This window comes from Ochotona princeps, chromosome 8 (genome assembly GCF_030435755.1).
Source record: "Ochotona princeps isolate mOchPri1 chromosome 8, mOchPri1.hap1, whole genome shotgun sequence".
Lineage (NCBI taxonomy): Eukaryota > Metazoa > Chordata > Mammalia > Lagomorpha > Ochotonidae > Ochotona > Ochotona princeps.
The window spans coordinates 31,018,766-31,039,600 of NC_080839.1; the positions used below are offsets into that span (position 1 = coordinate 31,018,766).

Sequence of the window (20,835 nt, forward strand, 5' to 3'; positions counted from 1 at the left end):
ATATGGGATACTAGAATGGAATTCCTAGCTCCAGGTTTCAGTCTTGTCCAGCCCCACTTGTGGGTGCCCATCTGATGAGTGAATTAGTGCCTCTCCATCTCTTGACAGTGCTCTTTCAAATAAGCAAATTAAAACTAAAAACAAAAGGCTAAAGTGGTAATAATAATTTCTATGGCTTTGATACTATTACTCCTTCGTCATCATGTGAAAGCTATCCCTACTAATTCACTAGTTCATTTTATAAAACTAGTATCATTTTAGTTTGGAGATTATAAATCTGAGAAATAATTTCAAAACATCACAAATAAAACTATAATAAATTGATACCATTTTGTATGCCCTAGAGTACCAGACCACCTAACTTATATAAAAAATTTTTGTTAAAATATTTGTCACTAAAGAGATACTAATTTTAACAACTGTATTACTTATGCCACGAGATGGCAATCTTCTTTAGATGTGATTACAGGAGAACTATGAAAGTTAACCACTGATAGAAAAGAAGGGATGGTGGAAAGGAAGAAATGACTAATAACATAAAAGACAAAACATAACGCAAATAAGATTTGTAATGAAGGATACAAGACTTATCATGGAAGAAGTATGAACAGTAATAAAATTTCTACTATGAAATAGTGAAGGAGTATTTTTCTCCTAATAATCCCCTCCCCCAAAAAAACAAACAAAAAAGACATAAAAACAAGCACTGATTTGCTTCTTCCCCCTTCCAGGTACAACAGATTCTCAAGAGACGTTTGGTCTATTTCTGTGTTCTAGCATTCAATTCAGTCCTTGGCATCGATAAGTATAAATGTAAATGGAAAGCTAGTTCTCACGCTTTCATATGAATAAAGGGTTGCTAGGTAAAGAGAAATCTTACTGTTAGCTTTAAATTAATTCTGAGAACTGAAAATTCTTCTTAAGTCTGACACGCAAGTTTTTCAAAAAATCAATGAGAACAGTCAGAAGATGGAAAAAGGAGAAAACAGGGTTACTCACCGTGGAGTAGTAACTGTTTCCTTTTCTGTGTGCAGCTTCCCCAGCAGAGCTGGGTAGTTTCCTGGAGGTGCCAAGAGAGGTTAGCTAGCCCTGCCCCTCAGTGCATAAGAACACATCCTTTCACATAGCAATGAAATGGTCTCACTCTCAGACCTTAAGATGGTCTCACTCTCAGACTTTAAGATGGTCTCACTCTCAGACTTTAAGAATGATTTTTTTTTGAGTGAAAGTTGATAAAAGCTAAGGTTCTACGAATGATTTAACAGATCTATCAGACGAAAGGGGGAACAAAGTAAAATGAAATATATTGAGAAGAAAAGTGATGACTCCTCTACCTTGAGTAACCCTGTTTTTTAGAGGTTAGTTTTTTGCATTCTATGATAGCTGGTTAGACCTCAAAGGCTGTATAGATTGCACTGCAAAATGAGAAATTAATAGTGGTCTCAGGATTAAGGCAAAGTATCCAAAATTTCTGTGCAACCTGGGAAAGACATAATCCAACTTCCACATCTTACAAAGGTAGAACCAAAAGCATAGTTACGCCACAAATACTTGAAACATTAAAAGTTCTAACAGCAAAACAGAGGTTCCATTTTAAGATTAATTCAGGCAGCCTGTGATATCGGACAAAACTAAAAAAAAATTCACATTGTTTTAAATTACAGTAAACTAAAAAAAAAAGTTTACCCTTGATTGTCCTTAAACATCTTAATATATGCATCCACTGAACCTACAAAGTTAACAGCATGTCCAACACAGACCTATGTTGCTAGAGGCTCAGAAGTATAGTGTGAATACCCTCAGGTAGATCATTTATACTTGGGCTTAGCTTCGGAAAAATATTTGTCAGTCTCTTGTCCAAAACACAGAAAATAAGTTTTCACATTTTGTAGGCATTTCCCTGCACAATGACATTTTAGGATCATCCTCTATATTCTACTAGGAACAAAGATTTTCTTACAATAGAACTCACAAGTAAGCTAGGTTTCTATTTTTTTTTCCATCATCAAACTTTTCGGAAGACAAATTAACATGCACCACCTTTTTATGCGGAAAGCAAACAATACTGTGTAACCTAACAAAAATAATTAAAGAAGCTACAATATTTGACAAAAGATTTATATAAGAAAAAAATTTGCAAAGAATCACGTGTTGCTATGTGCTGGTATATTAGCAAATATATACTATCTTATAACCACAACCAAATCAACACAAACAAGAGATATTACCCAGAAGCCACAGGCCTCCCAAGAAAGCATTGCTTACAAGCGCTTCCTTTTCTCTTCCATCCAGTTCATCATCCATAGATAAATAGCCCTCTAAATTAGGCTACCAAGATACTCCTTTTCCATAATAGTAATGTCATATCACAGAAAAACAAAACCATGACCGAAATTATTTTGGCTTTTCATTCAATTTCATTTATATTTAGGAGACTAAATAAATCCATGCTAGAAACTGTGAAGGCTATTTTTAATTATTATATTTGGTGAGAATTTACCAGCTGTAAAAGTGCTAAAATGTTTCTTATAGGAGATACATATAAAAGTTAAAGTTTACCAAAGTAGACTGAAATTTTCGATGAAAGTAATGTATATCAGCTGTAAATTGAAAAGAATGCTAAGAATTATCTAAGCAAAGACTCTGAAAAATTAATTTCTTGGCGATTTAAAGGCCAAGGAAGCTGCACTGTAGCAAAGCAAGTCAAACCACTGCCTACAACAGCAATATCCCACATAGGTGTCATTTCCTATCCCGACCGCTCCATTTCTAATCCAGCTCCCTGCTAACATGCTTGGGAAAGCAGTGCAAGATGGTCCAAGTGCTTGCACTCCTGCACACATGTGAGAGGCTCAGATGAAGCTCCACGGTTCTGGCTTCAGCCTGCTCCAGCCCCAGCTGTCGTGGTCATTTGTGGAGTAAAGTAAATGGAAAATTTCTCTCTCTCGGGCTCGGCAGCATGGCCTAGTGGCTAAGGTCCTCGCCTTGATCCCATATGGCTGCTGGTTCTAATCCCGGCAGCTCCACTTCCTCTCTGTCTCTCCTCCTCTCAGTATATCTGACTTTGTAATAAAAATAAAATAAATCTTTAAAAAAAAAATTTCTCTCTCTCTTTCTTTGGCTCTCTGTCTCTCCATGTGTAACTCTGCCTTTCAGATAAGTAACTCTTTAAAAAAGGGCGGGGGGGGGGACCAAAGAGTTGTTCATTTATTTTAATTCACATTTGTGTAAAATTATCCTATACAGATGTAACTATAAAGAACTGAAAAAAAATTGGCATTTAAAGATTTTCAAAATGTATTTTTGTCTTAGTTGCAAAATCTGTATTAGAGAAGATGTCTATATCTTAATATTTCAACACACAAATATTTATTATCAAATACATTTAACACTTTGTCACCCTTGTATATTATTGAATTTTTTCTTTCAAATGTGAAAAGTCTAAAGTACTGTTTTTTAATTTAAATTTTATTTCCTATTCTACTTTGCCAGGAAAAGCCTGTAAAGGATACTTAGTATTGACCTTACAGCTTATTTTCCAAAATAATATAACTATTTATGTCCTATGGTATTAAAAAATGTTCATAATATATTCTTCTCTTTAATGAAAATGCCATTTCATTTTATAAAAATCTAATTAGCTTTATAATAAGCAAAAACAGACAGAACTCTTCCCATGATGAATGTAATTTTCAAACGATGATCGGGACTTCCGCTTTGCAAATTCACCACTACAGTGCACAAAGCATAGGTTAATATGAACTGCAAGGAAAAAAATAAGCCCTCTGAGCCATTCCTCCAGCAGTAAATCCTAACGCTCACTCAGTCCTAAAGACAGTTTACACGCTGTTGTTTTAGATAAAATTATTGGATTGAATGATCACAGTTTTTATTAAACATCTACAAGCAGAATTCAATCTATTCATGTGGTAAATTTATTAAGCATAAACTCATTTTTTTGTGTGCCACAAAAGGGCCAAGGTTTTACTCTATTATTCTGTTAAGATCATGGAGTGGGGAACAAAAATAATCAAAACAACTTCTCTAGGCCTCACATTTTGAAATACTGCTTAAAGTCAATGATCTCTTACCAGAAATTAATTTTGGAAAACTTGCTTTGATAACAAACGATAAAACTGATTTTTTAAAAAAAGGCTCTTTTAATATTATTGAGCAAATTCCTAGACAACTTACTCCTTCCTAAACTTAATAAACAATCTGCTAAGCTCAATGCTTAGAAATAGTATTCAGAGTGAAACAAGTAGGAATCATGAAAAACTATAATTCCAAGAATGACTATACAAAATATGGAAAGATAAGTGAGCCATATTTTTAAACCACCACCTGAAACTTTTCAAGATGGTTGCATTATGAGCAAATAATTCTTTCCCTTGTGTCTTCTGAGATGAGCAAAAGGATAACTTATTTATTTTTATGTGATTTTCATTAACTTCCTCAGTAATACGACGCTGACATTGAAAACAAAATAATCTTAGAATACTGAAACTTTTACTGAATAATCAAACTGAAGTCATTACAGACTTCATTCTAAAACAATTTTCTCTGTGTAAATGGTAGCGCTAGCATGCTAGCAATGAATTTGACTGAGATTTAAAATACTCGGAAAAAGAATCATGAGAGCAATTTGGTAGCTCTAAAGAGTTCAAATTTTAATGAACATTACTAAAGAAACATTTAAAAATACCCCAGTTCTTCCAATAGAAAATCCTAAATCTGCACTGACTACAGACAAAACAAAGTACTTTTCTCTTATCGTAACCCCAGTAAACTAATCTATAAACTTAATATTATCATAAAAAAACTTAATATTATCACGTGGATATTTTTAAGTAACTACAATTATTCCATCAATATACTATCTGAATTAAGCCTTTAAGAAATCTGTATCTCTCAGCCTGTGCCTCAAATACATTTGACCTAACAATAATAATTTAAAAAAAAAGGTTAAAGTGATACAGAAACAGCAACAACAAAACTGGTGAAGTGATTTATTCACTACATCTTAAAACAGCAGTGGCAAACGGCAAAATATGTAGAGTAGTTATTTTTACTTACAAGTTGGCAACTGGCTCTCCTTTCAATGGAGGTAGTAGGTTTCCTGAGCCAATTAAACAGTTGTGTACTATGGTCAAACTCTGTAGAATATCATCTCTAGAAAAGATATTTCCATATTTTAGATTTCGAATCTCTAGCCAACATGGCTTTTATAGGCTAGGACAAAGTAAACAAATACTTCATGATGTAAGGATATACAAAGTTAAGCCAAAGAGTTCACCATCTTAAAAACATGGGTAGCTAAACAGGCATCTAGAATATCAGACCCACTTGATGTAAACATTCTAAAAAATTAATCGCAAATAATGGAAATTTACCCAGTGTAAAGCAATTCTGAATTTAATCACCTCTTACCACAATCACTATTATTAAAAAGAGCGAAAATAGTGTGCATCCTCTAAATAGAATCCTTCTGAATTTGTTTATTAAAGGTTTCTGGAATGATAACATACTAAGTTTCTTACTATTATTTCATAAATCTTAAAAGATCAAACTTTAAAAGTCAAATGTTTTCAAATAACTATTTCTTGTTACTTCCCTCCCCACCAAAAAAAAAATCTCACAAAGATAACTTCCGTAAAAATAAAGTCAACAATGTGAATTACTGCAAATAAACAATCTAAAAACATTCAAGTTGAGTCTAGTAAAAGAAGAATTTTTTTTCAAAGGGGGTATACTTTCACACTTTCCAAAAGATACTTAAGAAAAATCCAAGTAGACATAGCTTCCCCTAGAAACTAGCAGAAAATGTTCTTTAAAAGGTCTAAATGTAATACTGCCAACAAAATGTGACTCAAAATGATTCTTCTAAGGATCCTTATGGCAGTTTTCAAGTCACATATTAAAAATGAATACAACAGACATGCTAAAGATACAACAAATTTTCTTTGGCATGAAACACAAAAATACTAATTGATTTCAAAAGAAAACCAACCTGGACATTTCGAGTTCTCCATCTCCACAATTCTCCAGTTTGGCGAGCTCAGGCTGAAGAAAAGAATCCAACAGAGAGAAGGCAAAAGACACTTCTTGTTGTGAAGGAACATGCCACTGGATCCCAAGATTCCACAAGTCACCAGGTTTGCCCCAGTCCTATAAAAAACACCATTTGTGAAAAAGTTCAGAAGTGGAGAACACATACATATAGAGTTTGTAAGTAATACAAACCTAATTTAGCAAACAATGTGTCAAAAAGACACATGATAAAATTATCTTATATCCTCATTCTGACTCCTGGAGAGTTTCCCAGAAGAGACAGTCAATGAGTACACAGTAACAAATAATATAATAATAATAGCAATACACCTAAGGATATTTAACTTAGCAATAAAATTTTAGAAAATAGGAGGTTAGATATGACATGCTAATTTATTTCATGTTTAAACAACAAAGAAAAACTAGAATTTTAGCTCTACATGAAGTGAGACAGTACAAATATAATGCATCCTTATAAGTTTTAATAACATCCTTTGAAGTAAACACTGACATCTTTGTACAAAACAAAACAAAATATGCTTTGAGACTATTAGAAAAGGAACTCAGTATATTCTTGAATCCTAAATTATTGAAAATGCTTGCCTTGATAGGAAAGTATTCAGAGGGAGGCTTGTCAAAGCCTCCTGGCACACTGCAGTATTCTGTAGGGTAGATTAGTGTAGTAGAACGAAGAAGATGATGCAAAAGGTTACAAGACAGAGTGTAACCCTGCTTACAAGTTAAACGTAGGGTTCTTTGGAGAATCTTTACAAGCTGCTCCCTATAAAGAAGCAACTTCTTCCCATCCACACGAGTGATCTAAAAAGAAAACAGAGACAGAACAATTACAAGATCAAGAATCAATAACCAACACAAAATTGAATGGCTACCTAGTGTTTTTAAATAACAAACTCATTTTAGGTCTATCATTTTAACTAGATTCTAGAAACTAATCAATTTTAAAGATCAGAATACATGGGCCTGGCGCCGTGGCCTAGTGACTAAAGTCCTCGCCTTGAACGTGCCGGGATCCCATATGGGCGCTGGTTCTAATCCCCGCAGCCCCGCTTCCCTTCCAGCTCCCTGTGCTTGTGGCCTTGGAAAGCAGTAAGCCATCGAGGACAGCCCAAAGCCTTGGGACCCTGCACCCATGTGGGAATTGGAACAGCTCCTGGCTTCGGATCAGCGCAGCACCAGCCGTTGTAGTCACTTGGGGAGTGAATCACTGGACAGAAGATCTTCCTCTCTATCTCTCCTCCTCTCTCTATATATCTGACTTTGCAATAAAAAAATAAATAAATCTTTTAAAAAAATAATAAAAATGAGAATACATTTTCTGAGTTAAGCTTTCAATATGTCACAGTAACAATCATTTCAAAAGAGATAAAATTTACTTAAATTTTTGACTGATTTTTTTTTAAATATTTATGTTTATTTATCTGAAAAGCAGAGTTAGAGAGAGAGAGGGAGAGACAAATGTCCTCCATCTGCAGGTTCACTCTCCAAATGGCCTCAACAACCAGGGCAGGGCAAGGTCAATGTCAGGAGCCTGGTGCCTCCTCTGGCTTTCTCACAAAGCTGCAGGGGCTCAAGCATTAAGGGCCACCCTCTGCTGCTTTCCCAAGTATATTAGCAGGGACTGGAACAGAAATAGAATGGTCAGGACTTCAAATGATACCCATTTGGAATGACTTGCTGTAGGAGGCAGCTGCAAACCGCTACTCTCAAAACCTGGACTAAGTTCATTAAGAGAAGTGAAATTTGATTAATGGCCAAATTTAAAACATAGAAGGAAAAATAATCTATGAAATCTAAATTTTTCTGAATAGCAAATAGTTTATTGGTAATTACATGGTATCAATGGTAATTACAAATTCATTTGAAAGAAACACGTCAAAGAAATAAATGCTTGCTAATTATCAGAAAATCAGTGAACATTAGGGCTGTCATATTGAACTTCAAAGTCATTCAGAGGCCAACCCTAAAGAAGACTCATCCTCTTATCAGCCTATGTGGAAGAAGTTCATAGTACCTGGAATCTGTAGAATTTTGTAGATAATCACCTTCTAACCAAATTTGACCTACTGGCACATAACTATGGCTTTTAAAGAAATCTGATGGACTAGTGGTGAGGATCTTGTCTCCTTCCAAACCAACCACTCTTTTACAAATATTTGATCTTGGGTCATTTGGGCTTTTGCAATCATCTGGATATCACAAAAATGTCGACTAAGATAGTATCTGAATTTGAACTGTGCTTACACAATTCCAATGGTCCAGAACACTTCAGAATACCACCAATGTATTCAAAAGCACAATGAGTTATGTGGGCTCTGGCACAGCCATAGGTCTGCTATTCACTACATTCAACCTTTAGGGGAGTTCAGAAAAATAAAAATTCAAAGCATGTCTCAAAGAACATGTAATTAATCCACGGTTTCAGGATTCCTGGGCCCAATACAAGACCTTAAACTGCTTAATTAGTAAGTTACTCATATTACAATTAATTTATGAAAACTCAGCTGAACAGACGGTTAGATATGCAGTAATCAATAATTACCACGCTGCTTTGATTTCTTTATAACCAGGGTATGAGATACTTTGAAATTGTGCAGATGTATTAAAGCATTTTCAAAACTTTTGACTTTTCATGTTTTAGCCCTTTGTAAGAAGGACTAAATATTTTTTTCCTATGACTCTAATTCTGTCTTCCAGCATCTTTTTAAGACTTACTGCTTTGCTTATTTGAAAGCAGAGCAACAAAGCAAGAGATAATCCATCCTATAGCTTACACCCAGAATTGGTTAGGACTAAGACAGTCTGAAGCCAGGCGCCTCTAATTCCTTCTTGGTCTCCCACATGGGCAGCATGAGACTGAAAATCCAAGCCATTTCCCATGCACATGAACAAGGAGATAAACAGAAGCAGAGAAGCCAAGACTTGAACCAGTCCTCCAATGTGGGATGCCAATGTCACGAGTCATAGTTTTGTTTCAGCGCAATACCAGTCCCAAGGATTAATCCTAACAAGTAACATTCTCGTATTTCTGAATCCAAAGATTTATTTGTAATACCTCAGATAAAAGTTGAAGATTCCATAGTAACTCCTTGTCTAATTCTTCTTCATTCAATACATCATCATCTAAAAATGGCAAAATATTATCAGAGAGAAAAACTACACATCCAAGTAAAAATACCCATATTTATTATTTCTATTTAATGTTTTAAATGTGGAGGAAAGTCTCTTATGAAGATTTTTTTTTTTAATGAAAGTGAACTAGTTATAAGAAGAGCTGGAAACTTAATTTAGAAGAAAATAAACATGAGGCATGACTTCTACGCCTCCACATTGCAAAAAATAAGTGGTAATTTGTGAAGGTATCTCTGGTGAGCTATTGTATAAAAATCTTAATGGAAAAATTAAAATTTCTAAGCTAACAGTCACCCAGGATAATACCTCTTTTTGGGGTAATTCCTCTCCCCTCCCAAAATACTGTAAGTAAAACACTGCACAGGCTAACAAACCTGTCATTGACAAGCTTTAACCTAAAACCATGAAAATCCTAGGACTTACTCATCGTAAGCTGAGTTATAACATTGCAGCAGTGAGGAACAAATAACTTCAAAGATTCTTCTGGGCAGCACTGAAAATATATTTGTATAAATGAGCTTTTTTAAAAAGGCAAATATTTAACATTTATAAAACATACGCCACAACTATGTTCAGTGGTAACAACTGTGTATTTAAAGTGTAACAATTGCTTCTAAAATAACTTATCATACAGAATTGCTAGGTAGTGAGTCATAAACTGATTTGTTAAAAAAACCCACAAAAACCACAACTCACCTTTACAGCAGCACGGCACATGTCTGCCACCATCCGGCCTGCTACTCTTGTTTCAAATATATGTGAAATAGAAAAATTAAACACCTTCTGAAGGGCCACCTGGGAAAACAGATTAAGAAAAGAGAATGCTCAGGCCACATGTTTTAGAAAAATAAACATCATATGCAACATAGAAGAAAAATGATAAGTATACTTAACCTATGCCAAAAATAGTTGAATGAGCACCTTAGGATTTGCTTGGTAATTTTGCATTTGGGTCTACAAACCTTTGCAAATGATCTAACTTAAATATAGCATTTTATATAGAAGATTCTACTTGCTACAGAAGCCTACTCACGAATTTTACATGGTGAACACAAGCTGTTATCATCTTGTTGGTTAATTCAACATAATACAGCTAATTTTTAAGAATAATATCTATTTCATTTTATGATCATGCACACTTTTAACTTTTACATGCAAACATGATGTTCAAACCTGTTAATAATGGTTATATTTTTAATATACAACTTTAGACAAGAGATGATTTATGATAATTTCATAAACATCAATAAATATTTCACATATTTAGCTATAGGATAATTTAACTTCTACTTATTTACTTTAAACTTATTTATTTGATTGACAAAAGAGAGAACTAGAGGGCTGCCGTTCTCTACGGCTTATTCCCTGAACGACTGGGATAGTCAGTGCAGGGCTGACGCTGAAGCCAGGAATGCAATCCAAGTCATTCATGGTGGCAAGAACTCAATTCCGAGTGATATCCCTGGTCCCACGCTGGCACTGGCAGGAAGCTGGAGTCAGGAGCCAGAAGTGGAAACACAAGGATTTTAACCACTACATTAAATGTCTGCCTGAGATTAACTTTTAACCAGGATTAATATATTTAACAGCAATCATCTCAAATGAAGAAGACATAGAAATACAGTGTGGTGTTTGAAGTGCCACCATCCCAAGTGGATCCTGGTTCAAGTGCCAGCAGTTCCATTTCTCATCCTGATAATGTGTCTGAGAAAGCAGCAGATGTCCAAGTGCTTGGGCCCCTGCACCCATGTGGGAGACGTGGGAGAAGCTCTCGGCTTTGAGCAGGCCCAGTGTCAGCCATTGTAGCCATGTGTGGAATGAGTCATTTGATGCAAGAACCCTATCTCTGTCTTCTGTACCTCTGCTCTTCAAATAAACCAATCAATCTTAAAAATAAACAAAACAAACAAAAAAAGCTATACATAAAATGTCAGCTAGTACCAATGAAGTTAATAGTCATAAAATGCCTTTATGAAAACAGCTGTTTTCAACTCATCAGTTAGGCTGATAAATAAAACGTTACACGAAAGCATACACAGCAGAGTGCATTGTGCCAGGAACCCATGCTAGAGTGCCCATTCATGTCCCAGCTGCTCTGTTTTGTTTGTGTGCTTCCTCCAACTCTACCAACCCCCTGCTAATGTGCCTGAGAAAAAGCAACAGGTTATGACCCAAGTAGCTGGGTCCCTGTCACCCACACAAGATCCCCATAGAGTTCCATGCTGGTGGCTGCAGCCTGGTCTATCTGTTGTAGACATTTAGCAAGTGAACCAGCAGATGGAAAATCAATGTCTGTCTATCACAGTCTCAAAATAAACAAATCTTAAACTACCAAAAGTTCTCTCCTGAGTAATTGTGTTTTTTTTAAAGATTTATTCATTTTATTACAGACAGATATACACAGAGGAGGAGAGACAGAGAGGAAGATCTTCCGTCCAATGATTCACTCCCCAAGTGAGCCGCAACGGGCCGATGCGCGCCAATCCGAAGCCGGGAACCTGGAACCTCTTCCAGGTCTCCCACGCGGGTGCAGGGTCCCAATGCATTGGGCAGTCCTCAACTGCTTTCCCAGGCCACAAGCAGGGAGCTGGATGGGAAGTGGAACTGCCGGGATTAGAACCGGCGCCCATATGGGATCCCGGGGCTTTCAAGGCGAGGACTTTAGCCGCTAGGCCACGCCGCCGGGCCCCTGAGTAATTGTTTTAACTGTAAAATTTTACAGTTCAGTTACTTCTTATTACTTGCAGAAGTTACACTCTCAAGTTGTTATGAATGCCTAACTATCAGAGAATTAGGTTCCTGGGAGTCTCTGGTCACAGTAATATTATCAATTGATAGGCAGATAGTCTTGCTTTAACTTTTTAAATTTTATTTATTTTAAAGCATAGTTCCAGAGAGAGCAGGTAAGAGAAAGATTCCTCCATTCATTCACCTAGCCCCCAAATGTCTAAAACAGCCAAGAAAGGACGAGGTTGATGCCAGAAGTTTCTTCCCGGTTTTCCCAGACTGGTGTTGAGGACACTTGCTGTTTTACCAGGTGCAGCATAAGGGAGATGAATCTAAAGTGGAGCAGCCGGGAGTCAAACCTGTGCTCATGTGGGACAATGGAATTGCAAGCAGCGGCTTTACCCACCATGCCATAATGCTAGCAGCCCCTACAGCTACCTTGTAACACCTATTGTTGATTAAACAAAACAGCACTACTACTTATACCTAATGTTACACAGTTCAGCTCTCTTTAGCTTAGAAACATCAGTACCAAAACATTCAACTTTTGGGGGGGGGGGTGTCTATTTTTAACATTTATTAACAGTGAAATCACCCATGAAAGCACCAAAATGTGGAAAATGTGGCAGTAAAAAGGATCACAAAGATGTTTGCTTAGGAACAATATAAAAACAAAGCAGAGCATCACCTTGTTCAACTTCAGCTGGAAATTCTTACATCAGGTAACTTAAATGTAAGAAAACCACTGACTGAGACTACTAATAAATCTGAGCAAATCGATGGGTTTGCAAATACAGAACTCATGCGTAATAAGGACCAACTGAACATTCTTTTCACATTTATTGTGAGTAGAAAGGATCAACAGGCATAACATGATATACACATGAAATAACCAGATATATACTTTTAAAAGACATTCAATAAAACTAAAAAAATCAGAAGTTAATTTTTTACAGCCACACTCTTACCATAAATATTTCTTTGGAACACTGTGTGAGGATTGTACTAAACGTAGAAGAGAGACCTAATTCGACCAAACTCTCCAAGTGAGTCATTTTTTCAGTTTCTGTCTCTTCCCTGGTTTGTTCCAATGTGCTACTTTCTATAAGTCCGAAACATCTAAATGATTTAAAAAAAGCATAATTTTAGCAACTAAAAACTGGCTTAATATTTTTGATGATCATTAGGTAAAACCTCTATTGTCTTCTGTAATTTCCAAAGAACCAGCCTTAAGAATGTTAATTACAGTTTTAACAATGCAGGGAGAAAAGCCAAGGTTTTGGATCAAGACATTAATCTTCCTGAATAAAAGAGGACAGATGTGGGCCACAAGCTTACCTGTCCATAAACTGTAGAACAAAATCCTCAAACTCAGCCGTGGCTGAACAAAGTTCTCGTTCCACCTATAACATTCCGATCAGACAAAAATCACAAAAAGCCTTCGATTTTTTTAAACTAATTGTCACCTTCCAAATAAGTCTAACAGTAAATTATACTGAATAAGGAGCACTATCATTACAAAATTGTGCAGAATTTAATATATGTTCAAAGGATCAAAATAAGCACTTAAGAGCCATCTTCATAATGCAATTCAGGTTAAAACACATTTGCAATATAAAACAATAACTACAATACAGTATCCAAATTATTTTGAGGGAAACTGAACAACAAAGAAAATAGTTTTTTAAATAATATTTATTGATTTTATTGGAAAATCAGATATAAGGACAAGAGGAGAGACAGAAAGGAAGATACTCTGTCTGCTGATACTCAAGTGGCTGCAATGGTCAGAGCTACGCCAGGAGCTAGGAGCTTCTTCCAGGTCTCCCACATGGGTGCAGGGTCCCAAGGCTTTGGGCTGTCCTCCACCACTTTCCCAGGCCACAGGCAGGCAGCTGGATGGGAAGTGAAGCAGCCGGAACAAGAAAGAATGCCCACATAGGATCCTGGTGCGTGGAAGGCGAGGACTTCAAGCACTAGGCTAACACACTGGGCCCCAGAAAATAGTTTTAACAGAACGAGAAACAGATAAAATCTTTCTTCATAGATTCCAATCCCCTGGAGAGATTTATCCCTAACTCAGCAGCATGATGGACACCACACTGGCTGAATAACACACTGAAAAGTGAAACAAAATTGAAATATGCCTCCAGATGTCAGCTGTTTACAAAAGTGGCCTACATTTGAGTCACTGCCTGTGGCAGGTGCTCCTCACACTCTTAGCAATGACAGCCTAGCCTTCAATTTATGCACTTCTACTCACAAAATAAGAACCCTGAGAAACACTGCTGCACATAATACAGTCAGATTTAAAACTCAGTTAACCCTGTGATAACCGGAAAGCATCCTTACTTCTGTGAGGTCATTTTTTTCTTGTAGTACAGATGAACAATCCACTAAAGGCACCAGAGTAGAAAATGTTGCTATAAACTGGAATGTGATCTACAGAAAGAGGCAAAGAATTTTCAACGTTAGCTACATAATTCTAGTTCAACATAAGTATACTGTAAAATATGATAAAGTACCCGAAGAAATTATGAGGGAAATTCCAAAACCTTTCTTCATATTTTTCTGTTACAGCTGGGCATTTAACTGTTCCTCACAATTCACTAGCTACTGCTTTAGTAATGAAACTACACTGAATTTCCTTTCATAACTTATCTATTTAGATTTCAATACAAAGTTCTCTAACCTTTTGTCAATAATAAGTTACTCTGCCTAGCACCTAAAAATGTAGCAATATCTAAGAACAGAAACTGCTAATGCACATACTGAGACCAACTAAGAAACAAGGTAGTTCTAAAAAATGGTAGGTCTGAAGACATGTATAAACATAACATAGAGAGTTAACTTATCACATGCTCTTGTCTTCAAAGCAGATGAAGGAAAGTGGAAATGATCCTACACTATGATTTGTATCATACATATTGAAGAAACAGTAATGAGCTATAAAGCACAGTATGATTATTAATTATATACAGACTACATAACATAATTTACTGTTAAAGGAAAGTATTATACAGACTGACTGCCCTAATATATCTAAATGTATGCATCTACACACATATCATCTGTTGCTTCGCAGATTTTAGATCAAACTTATGCACTAAAGTGTGTCTAAGAGAAATTAAAAACATATCAATTTACACAATTAAAACATCAAAGCATAAAACAAGATCATCAGAATGCCTGAATACCTACCATGCATTTACTAAAATCATTTGGATCCACCCCAGGCAATGCTCTCATCAACAGAGGTAGCATGTGTGTTGGACCTTCAGGAAACCACCTGCCCCCGGATACCAAACTGCGGGCTACTCCAATTACACAACTTAAAGTGGCTGTGAGCTGGTGAGGTTCTGTTAATGTCTCTAGTGCAGGATATGTTCTACAGTTTGAAAGCAGAATTTTAAAACATTAAATGTAATAAATTCATAAGCTACTAATTTGATTGAAAGGTTTATAGTCAACATCAAGTTAACAATTTACACAAAGAAAAGATACACCAAGACTACTGCCTGTATCTTTACCCCTTTGCTTCTGTGCCACCTTTCTCCATCTAAAATGCAGTGACAAGGAACAAAAACTTGCAATATTTGCATCAGACTAACTTAGTAGTCAGTGGGTATTAATATAATTCTCAGGAATAATGAATTACAAATGCTCTTACTTTTTATAAAAACACTCTTACTAAAATTACTCTCATATTACTCCTAAAGAGTATTATACTTTTACAATTACATCCCAGTTATTAGCATCATATGAGAATATTTCTAATCCCAGAGTAAATATACCAGGAGTAAGATAAATGCAATCTTTAATCACTAAGTACTTAAGAGCCAAGAACATACAGTTTGGCTTAGTAATTTTACATCTGACATCCTAAAGGGGGAAATCATCTAAAATTTAGCCATTTCAAATTATACTAACACAGAAAAGGTAAGCAATAACAAAAACTTATCTTTCCCGTGTTGTGTGTATGTTCATACACACACACACACACACACACACACACCTGATGGGAAAGCAGGGGATTTATAAATAGGATGGAAAATACTCAAATCTATATTTATTTTAATTAGCAGGTCTTTGACTAAAAATTTATCTCACTATTCAAGACACATTTAAAGTAAAACAGGCAAAATGTTAGATATGAATTCGGACAGAAGTTCCTCCTCTCCAGGGAGGGGTAGGGAGCCAACACTGACTTTAAAATTTTGGTACCCTAGAGAGGCCAAGTAGCAAAGATCACTGAGGGCCAAACATAGGGAAAACTGCCTGCCTCTCATGATCCATTTCCTAACTAAATTCTATATACTGGAAGAATATTAGTGACATAAGATGTGCAGAGAAAAAACAAAAGGTTAGGAAAGTAAGGTACAACTTAGCTTAAATATTAATGAATGAAAAGACAGAGGGTGACAGATTAAGTATCAGAATTTGCAGATAACAGAGACACATTCGGGTAACGACCTGCTTAAAAAAAAATGTATTTTTTACTCAGAGAGAGAGAGAGAATGAGTGAGAAAGAGCGCTATCTTTCCATCCATTGGATCACTTTACAAAGCGTCACCATAGCAAGAGCTGTGCCAATCTGAAGTTCACAGACAGGAGCTTCCTCCAGGTCTCCCAAGTGGGTACAGGAGCTCAAGGACTCCAGCCATCCTCTGCTGTCCCCCAAGGACAAAAGCAGGGAGTGGATCTAAAGAACAGCTGGAACTTGAACTGGTACCAATATGGGATGTTAGCACTAAGGTGGAGGATTAGCTAGTTATGCCTCCATGTGTCTCATTTCTTAATTTTTCTTTGCAAGGCAGAGTTATAGGGAGACAGGGAAAAAAGGAGAGAAAGATCCTTCATTCAGTAGCTAACTCCCCAAATGGCCACAAAAACCAAGGCTGTCCTAGATGGAAGGTAAGAGCCAGAAGCTTTTTCCAGGTTTCCTACAAGGGTACATGAGATAAAACAAACACCATTTTTTGCTACCTGCTCCAGTTTGGCAAAGACATTTTGAGAAAAGTCATAAAGCTGAAAATGGGATAATAGAGGCCTTACAGAAAGCTAAAGCATGCTGCCAACAACAACAACAACAAAATAAAACATAAAAACCATGGCATCAGCTAAGATGCTCATGTCTTTTTTTTTTTTAAACAAAAGGGCAAAATTATTTTTTTTTATTTTGAATTTTATGGTACAATTCCACAGGGCCTGGGATCCACCCCCCTAAATTCCCACCTCCCAACTGATTTTTCACATATTATTACAATAGGATAGTCCTTCATAAGGAGTCATGATTCTATCAGTCTGTTATTTGTACCCCAACATTGCTGGTACAGACGACGTAAGACAGTCCAGCACCCCATTGTCCACACGCTTCTAACAGTTTCATTAGGCGTCCATCTTTGCTTTAGAAGTAAGGATGCGGGCCCGGCAGCGTAGCCTAGCAGCTAAAGTCATCACCTTGAACGTGCCGGGGTCCCATACGGGCGCGGGTTCTAATCCCAGCAGCTCCACTTCCCATCCAGCTCCCTGCTTGGGGCCTGGGAAGGCAGTCGAGGACGGCCCAAAGCTTTGGGACCCTGCACCCACGTGGGAGACCTGGAGGAGGCTCCTGGATCCTGGCTTTGGATCAGCACAGCACTAGCCATTGCACTCACTTGGGGAGTGAATCACTGGACAGAAGATCTTCCTCTCTGTCTCTCCTCCTCTCTGTATATCTGACTTTGCAATAAAAATAAATAAAATCTTTAAAAAAAAAAAAAAAAAAGGAGTAAGGATGCTTATTGCATTGTATCTTCACGTATTGATATGGTAGTCTCTACTACGCCATCACTATACATTCCCTTAAATGAGAAGCCACGAAGAAAAGTCAACAGCAGGTATGAAGTTAAAACAATAATTACAGCACCATTGAATAGAAAAAGCATACCACTGAATAACCATGTCTTATATCACAATATGTGGGCTAGTTCCTGTTTTTTCTGCTGATTCTGATTATAGCTGCAGACGCTAGGGGGCAGTGGTGATGGCTCAAAGTAACTGTAGCTGGATTCTTGACACCTGCAGAGGAGACCTGAATCCAGTTTCTGGCTCCCAGCTTCCATCACAGCCAGAAACCAACGTATCAATTTGTGGGGTCTCTCTCTCTCTCAAATAAATAATTCTCTTTTTTTAAATTGAAAGTTCTCAAGAAGCATAACAAATCTATACCATGACAGTAACTAGTAAGGAGAGAACTGTTTTTGTCTTACTATAGAAAACAAAATGAATGCAAGAAAATTCACATAAAAACATACTTAAGATTATATAAAGCAGGAAAACAAAAATTTATTTTGTACTTCTAATTCACTGTTATATTGTCAAAAGCAATCACTGAACTTCTTCCATACAAATAGAAATAAACATGGAAAAACAAAAACAGATGCTAGTAAGAAAGATGACTAAAACAGAACAGAGAAAAAGGAACAGATAAAAAATAATCCAACGACAGGGTTTGAATAGAAACATGTAAAGCTACACTTACCTTTCAAGTACAGGGGGTATTACTAACTCAGGTCTCATGAGTGCAAGATTCTGCAGAGCCTGGGCTGCTTCTAGACTACCAGTTTTGCTAAACATAGCCAAGAGGACAGGCTGAATAATGCATTGTACAAAGTCTGTAACATCTTGATCAGTGAGCTTATGGCTATCAGGCACAGGAGTTAACCAAGAGGGCTTCTTGTATCTTTCACGATGCAATCTTCTAACAACACTGTTTGGCAGTCGCTGAAGTAGTTTCATTAACTTATTCTGGGAACAGAGAAGCAAAAAGGTCTGGGTAGGTTCCACTTTCCCACACTTGTGGTTCCTTTCCCTCAAATAAAGACTTAATAACTCCTCTTACTGAAGACCTACACAACATGTTGAAACAAATACTCTCTTCCCAATTAAGTATTCAAAATATTAGTTAGTTGGATATTCTAGTTCTAAAAGAATTTCTAGTACCCCCTTAAAATTTCAATTTTACAGAAAGCAATTTTAACTACACAATGTGAATAAAACAAACAAAATTGCTGGCTGGAGACAGTGCCTTTGTGCCTTTGTGTATTTTTGCTAATTTGATGTTAAAATATGACAGTTTGTCATTAACTACCACACTAATATTGTCATAATTTATCTTCACACATTCTATAAACACAGTAATTGAATTTGAAATGAATTATTTAATACACAGCACAGTTCAAAAAAATTCTGGAACAGAGAATCGGTTTATTTTAGTATAAGAAAATTTGAAATCCATGCATAGGTCTCATATACTCATTTTGCATGAATGTTTTTGAAATAAAAATTTTAAATTGTTTTTTTTGCACCAATATCTATATTTTAGTCCTATTTTCTAAACTTTCTGAAGTACCCTGTAATCCAAATTTTGTTTTCAAATGAAGCAAACAAAATGCTTTTACAAGTTACAGAATACATAATAGGTAAACATAGTTGTATCTTGAAAATACTCAATCATTACAATGCAAAATGAATGTGCTTACCAGCCAGCGCCCATTATTTGAAGGATGGTAAAAAGATGTAATGCTGTTAAACAAACCAGCTAAATGTTTCTGTACTAGCTTACTTGGTCCACCCTGTCCAGATAAAAAAGTAAAAATGTCAGTATCCACATGACATTATTAAAACTGAAAGGAGCACCACAGTCAAGCTTATATACAAATCTCTAAAACAGGACCATACTTTCATTCTCTAAGTAAGAGTCTGAAACAACTCCCTGATGAACTTCATGTACATCAATCTAAAACAATTCACTAAAGCTAAGAACATCTTAAAAGATATCATCCCATTTAGAGTAACAGTAGATTTCATGGTCCTGTACTCAAATAATTTAGATACTGAAATTGATCACTAAGCAAGAATGATCTCTTACTATAATCAAGAATGGTAATAACAGACACAAAAATTTACTTCTTAAATTGCTCAATAAGTCAACCTCTCACTGCATGAAACAAGATTTATACAAATATACTCATAAATATTTTATGATATTTAAATGTTTAAAACTATCAAACAAATGGGGGCCCATCTTGATTTTTTTTCTTGATCTACTGACAAAACAACCAATCAACCAACCAACCAACCAACAAACGCGCGGGGAGGAAGATATTTTTCATGTTATCAAGTTGAACAGCCCTAGGAGAGAAGACACGTAGGCATCTGGAACTGCATATCTGTCTTACAAACGTCGTCTTTCAAGAAATGGCATAGTAAAATGTCAGTCTACAACAGGAATACATGGCTTCCTGCTGAAATGAGATGTATGTTCACCTTTTCCAATCAGTCTCTATAACAGGATGACCACTCAAAAAGCAAGCAATTCCAACGCAAATTATCCAAACAATTTTCAAATTTTTCACTTTGTAATTGGCAATACTGATTTTTAAAAACTTTTAAAAATATATATCCATTAAACACAAAATGAAGCTCACAATAAGAGCCGTGAAAAAACAGAGTGAAAACTCAAACAGGGCTAAAACTGTCCAATCCTGTGGTCTCTAAAATATACACTTTCCACTGCTTGTTAACACAGTAAATATTCAAATGTTTTGTTCTTACTGAATAGTCAGAAAAAAATAGGATCTGCCTATATAACAAAAAATGGCAAGTATCAAAGGGAGCTTGAATTTACCTTAGAATAAAATTTAGAGGTAAACTTATAAAAAAAATATTTCATTTATTTGAAAGGCAGAGTTACAGAGAGGGGGATACAGAAACATCGTCCATCGGCTGGTTCACTCTCCAAACGGCTGTTAATAGCTACCAGCCTGAAGCCAGGAGCCAGGACAACTTCTGCATATCCCACGTGGAGCAGGGACCAAAGCACTTACACTGTCCTCTGCTGCTTTCCCAGTTGCACTAGAAGGA

General features: G+C 36.2%; 1 protein-coding gene across 6 annotated transcripts in view; it reads right to left on the reverse strand.

Moving 5' to 3' along the window:
* The window catches only part of PSME4 (proteasome activator subunit 4), a 96,661-nt gene that overhangs the window by 39,446 nt on the left and 36,380 nt on the right, over positions 1–20,835 (reverse strand). For 5 of the 6 annotated variants that reach the window (XR_009245953.1, XM_058667784.1, XM_058667783.1 and 2 more), the window contains 11 exons: positions 19,452–19,544; positions 18,452–18,717; positions 15,130–15,316; positions 14,281–14,370; positions 13,267–13,331; positions 12,897–13,047; positions 9,898–9,996; positions 9,625–9,694; positions 9,125–9,192; positions 6,011–6,168; positions 5,077–5,172 (listed from right to left, as the gene is read on the reverse strand). Coding sequence is in view for 5 of the 6 variants with exons in the window: in XM_058667784.1 (XP_058523767.1) it covers positions 5,077–5,172; positions 6,011–6,168; positions 9,125–9,192; positions 9,625–9,694; positions 9,898–9,996; positions 12,897–13,047; positions 13,267–13,331; positions 14,281–14,370; positions 15,130–15,316; positions 18,452–18,717; positions 19,452–19,544 (1,343 nt within the window). In the remaining variant the exon portion in view is untranslated. Of the gene's footprint in view, positions 1–5,076; positions 5,173–6,010; positions 6,169–6,654; positions 6,871–9,124; positions 9,193–9,624; positions 9,695–9,897; positions 9,997–12,896; positions 13,048–13,266; positions 13,332–14,280; positions 14,371–15,129; positions 15,317–18,451; positions 18,718–19,451; positions 19,545–20,835 lie in introns of all 6 variants that reach the window. The other variant, XM_004580143.3, reaches the window with a different exon arrangement.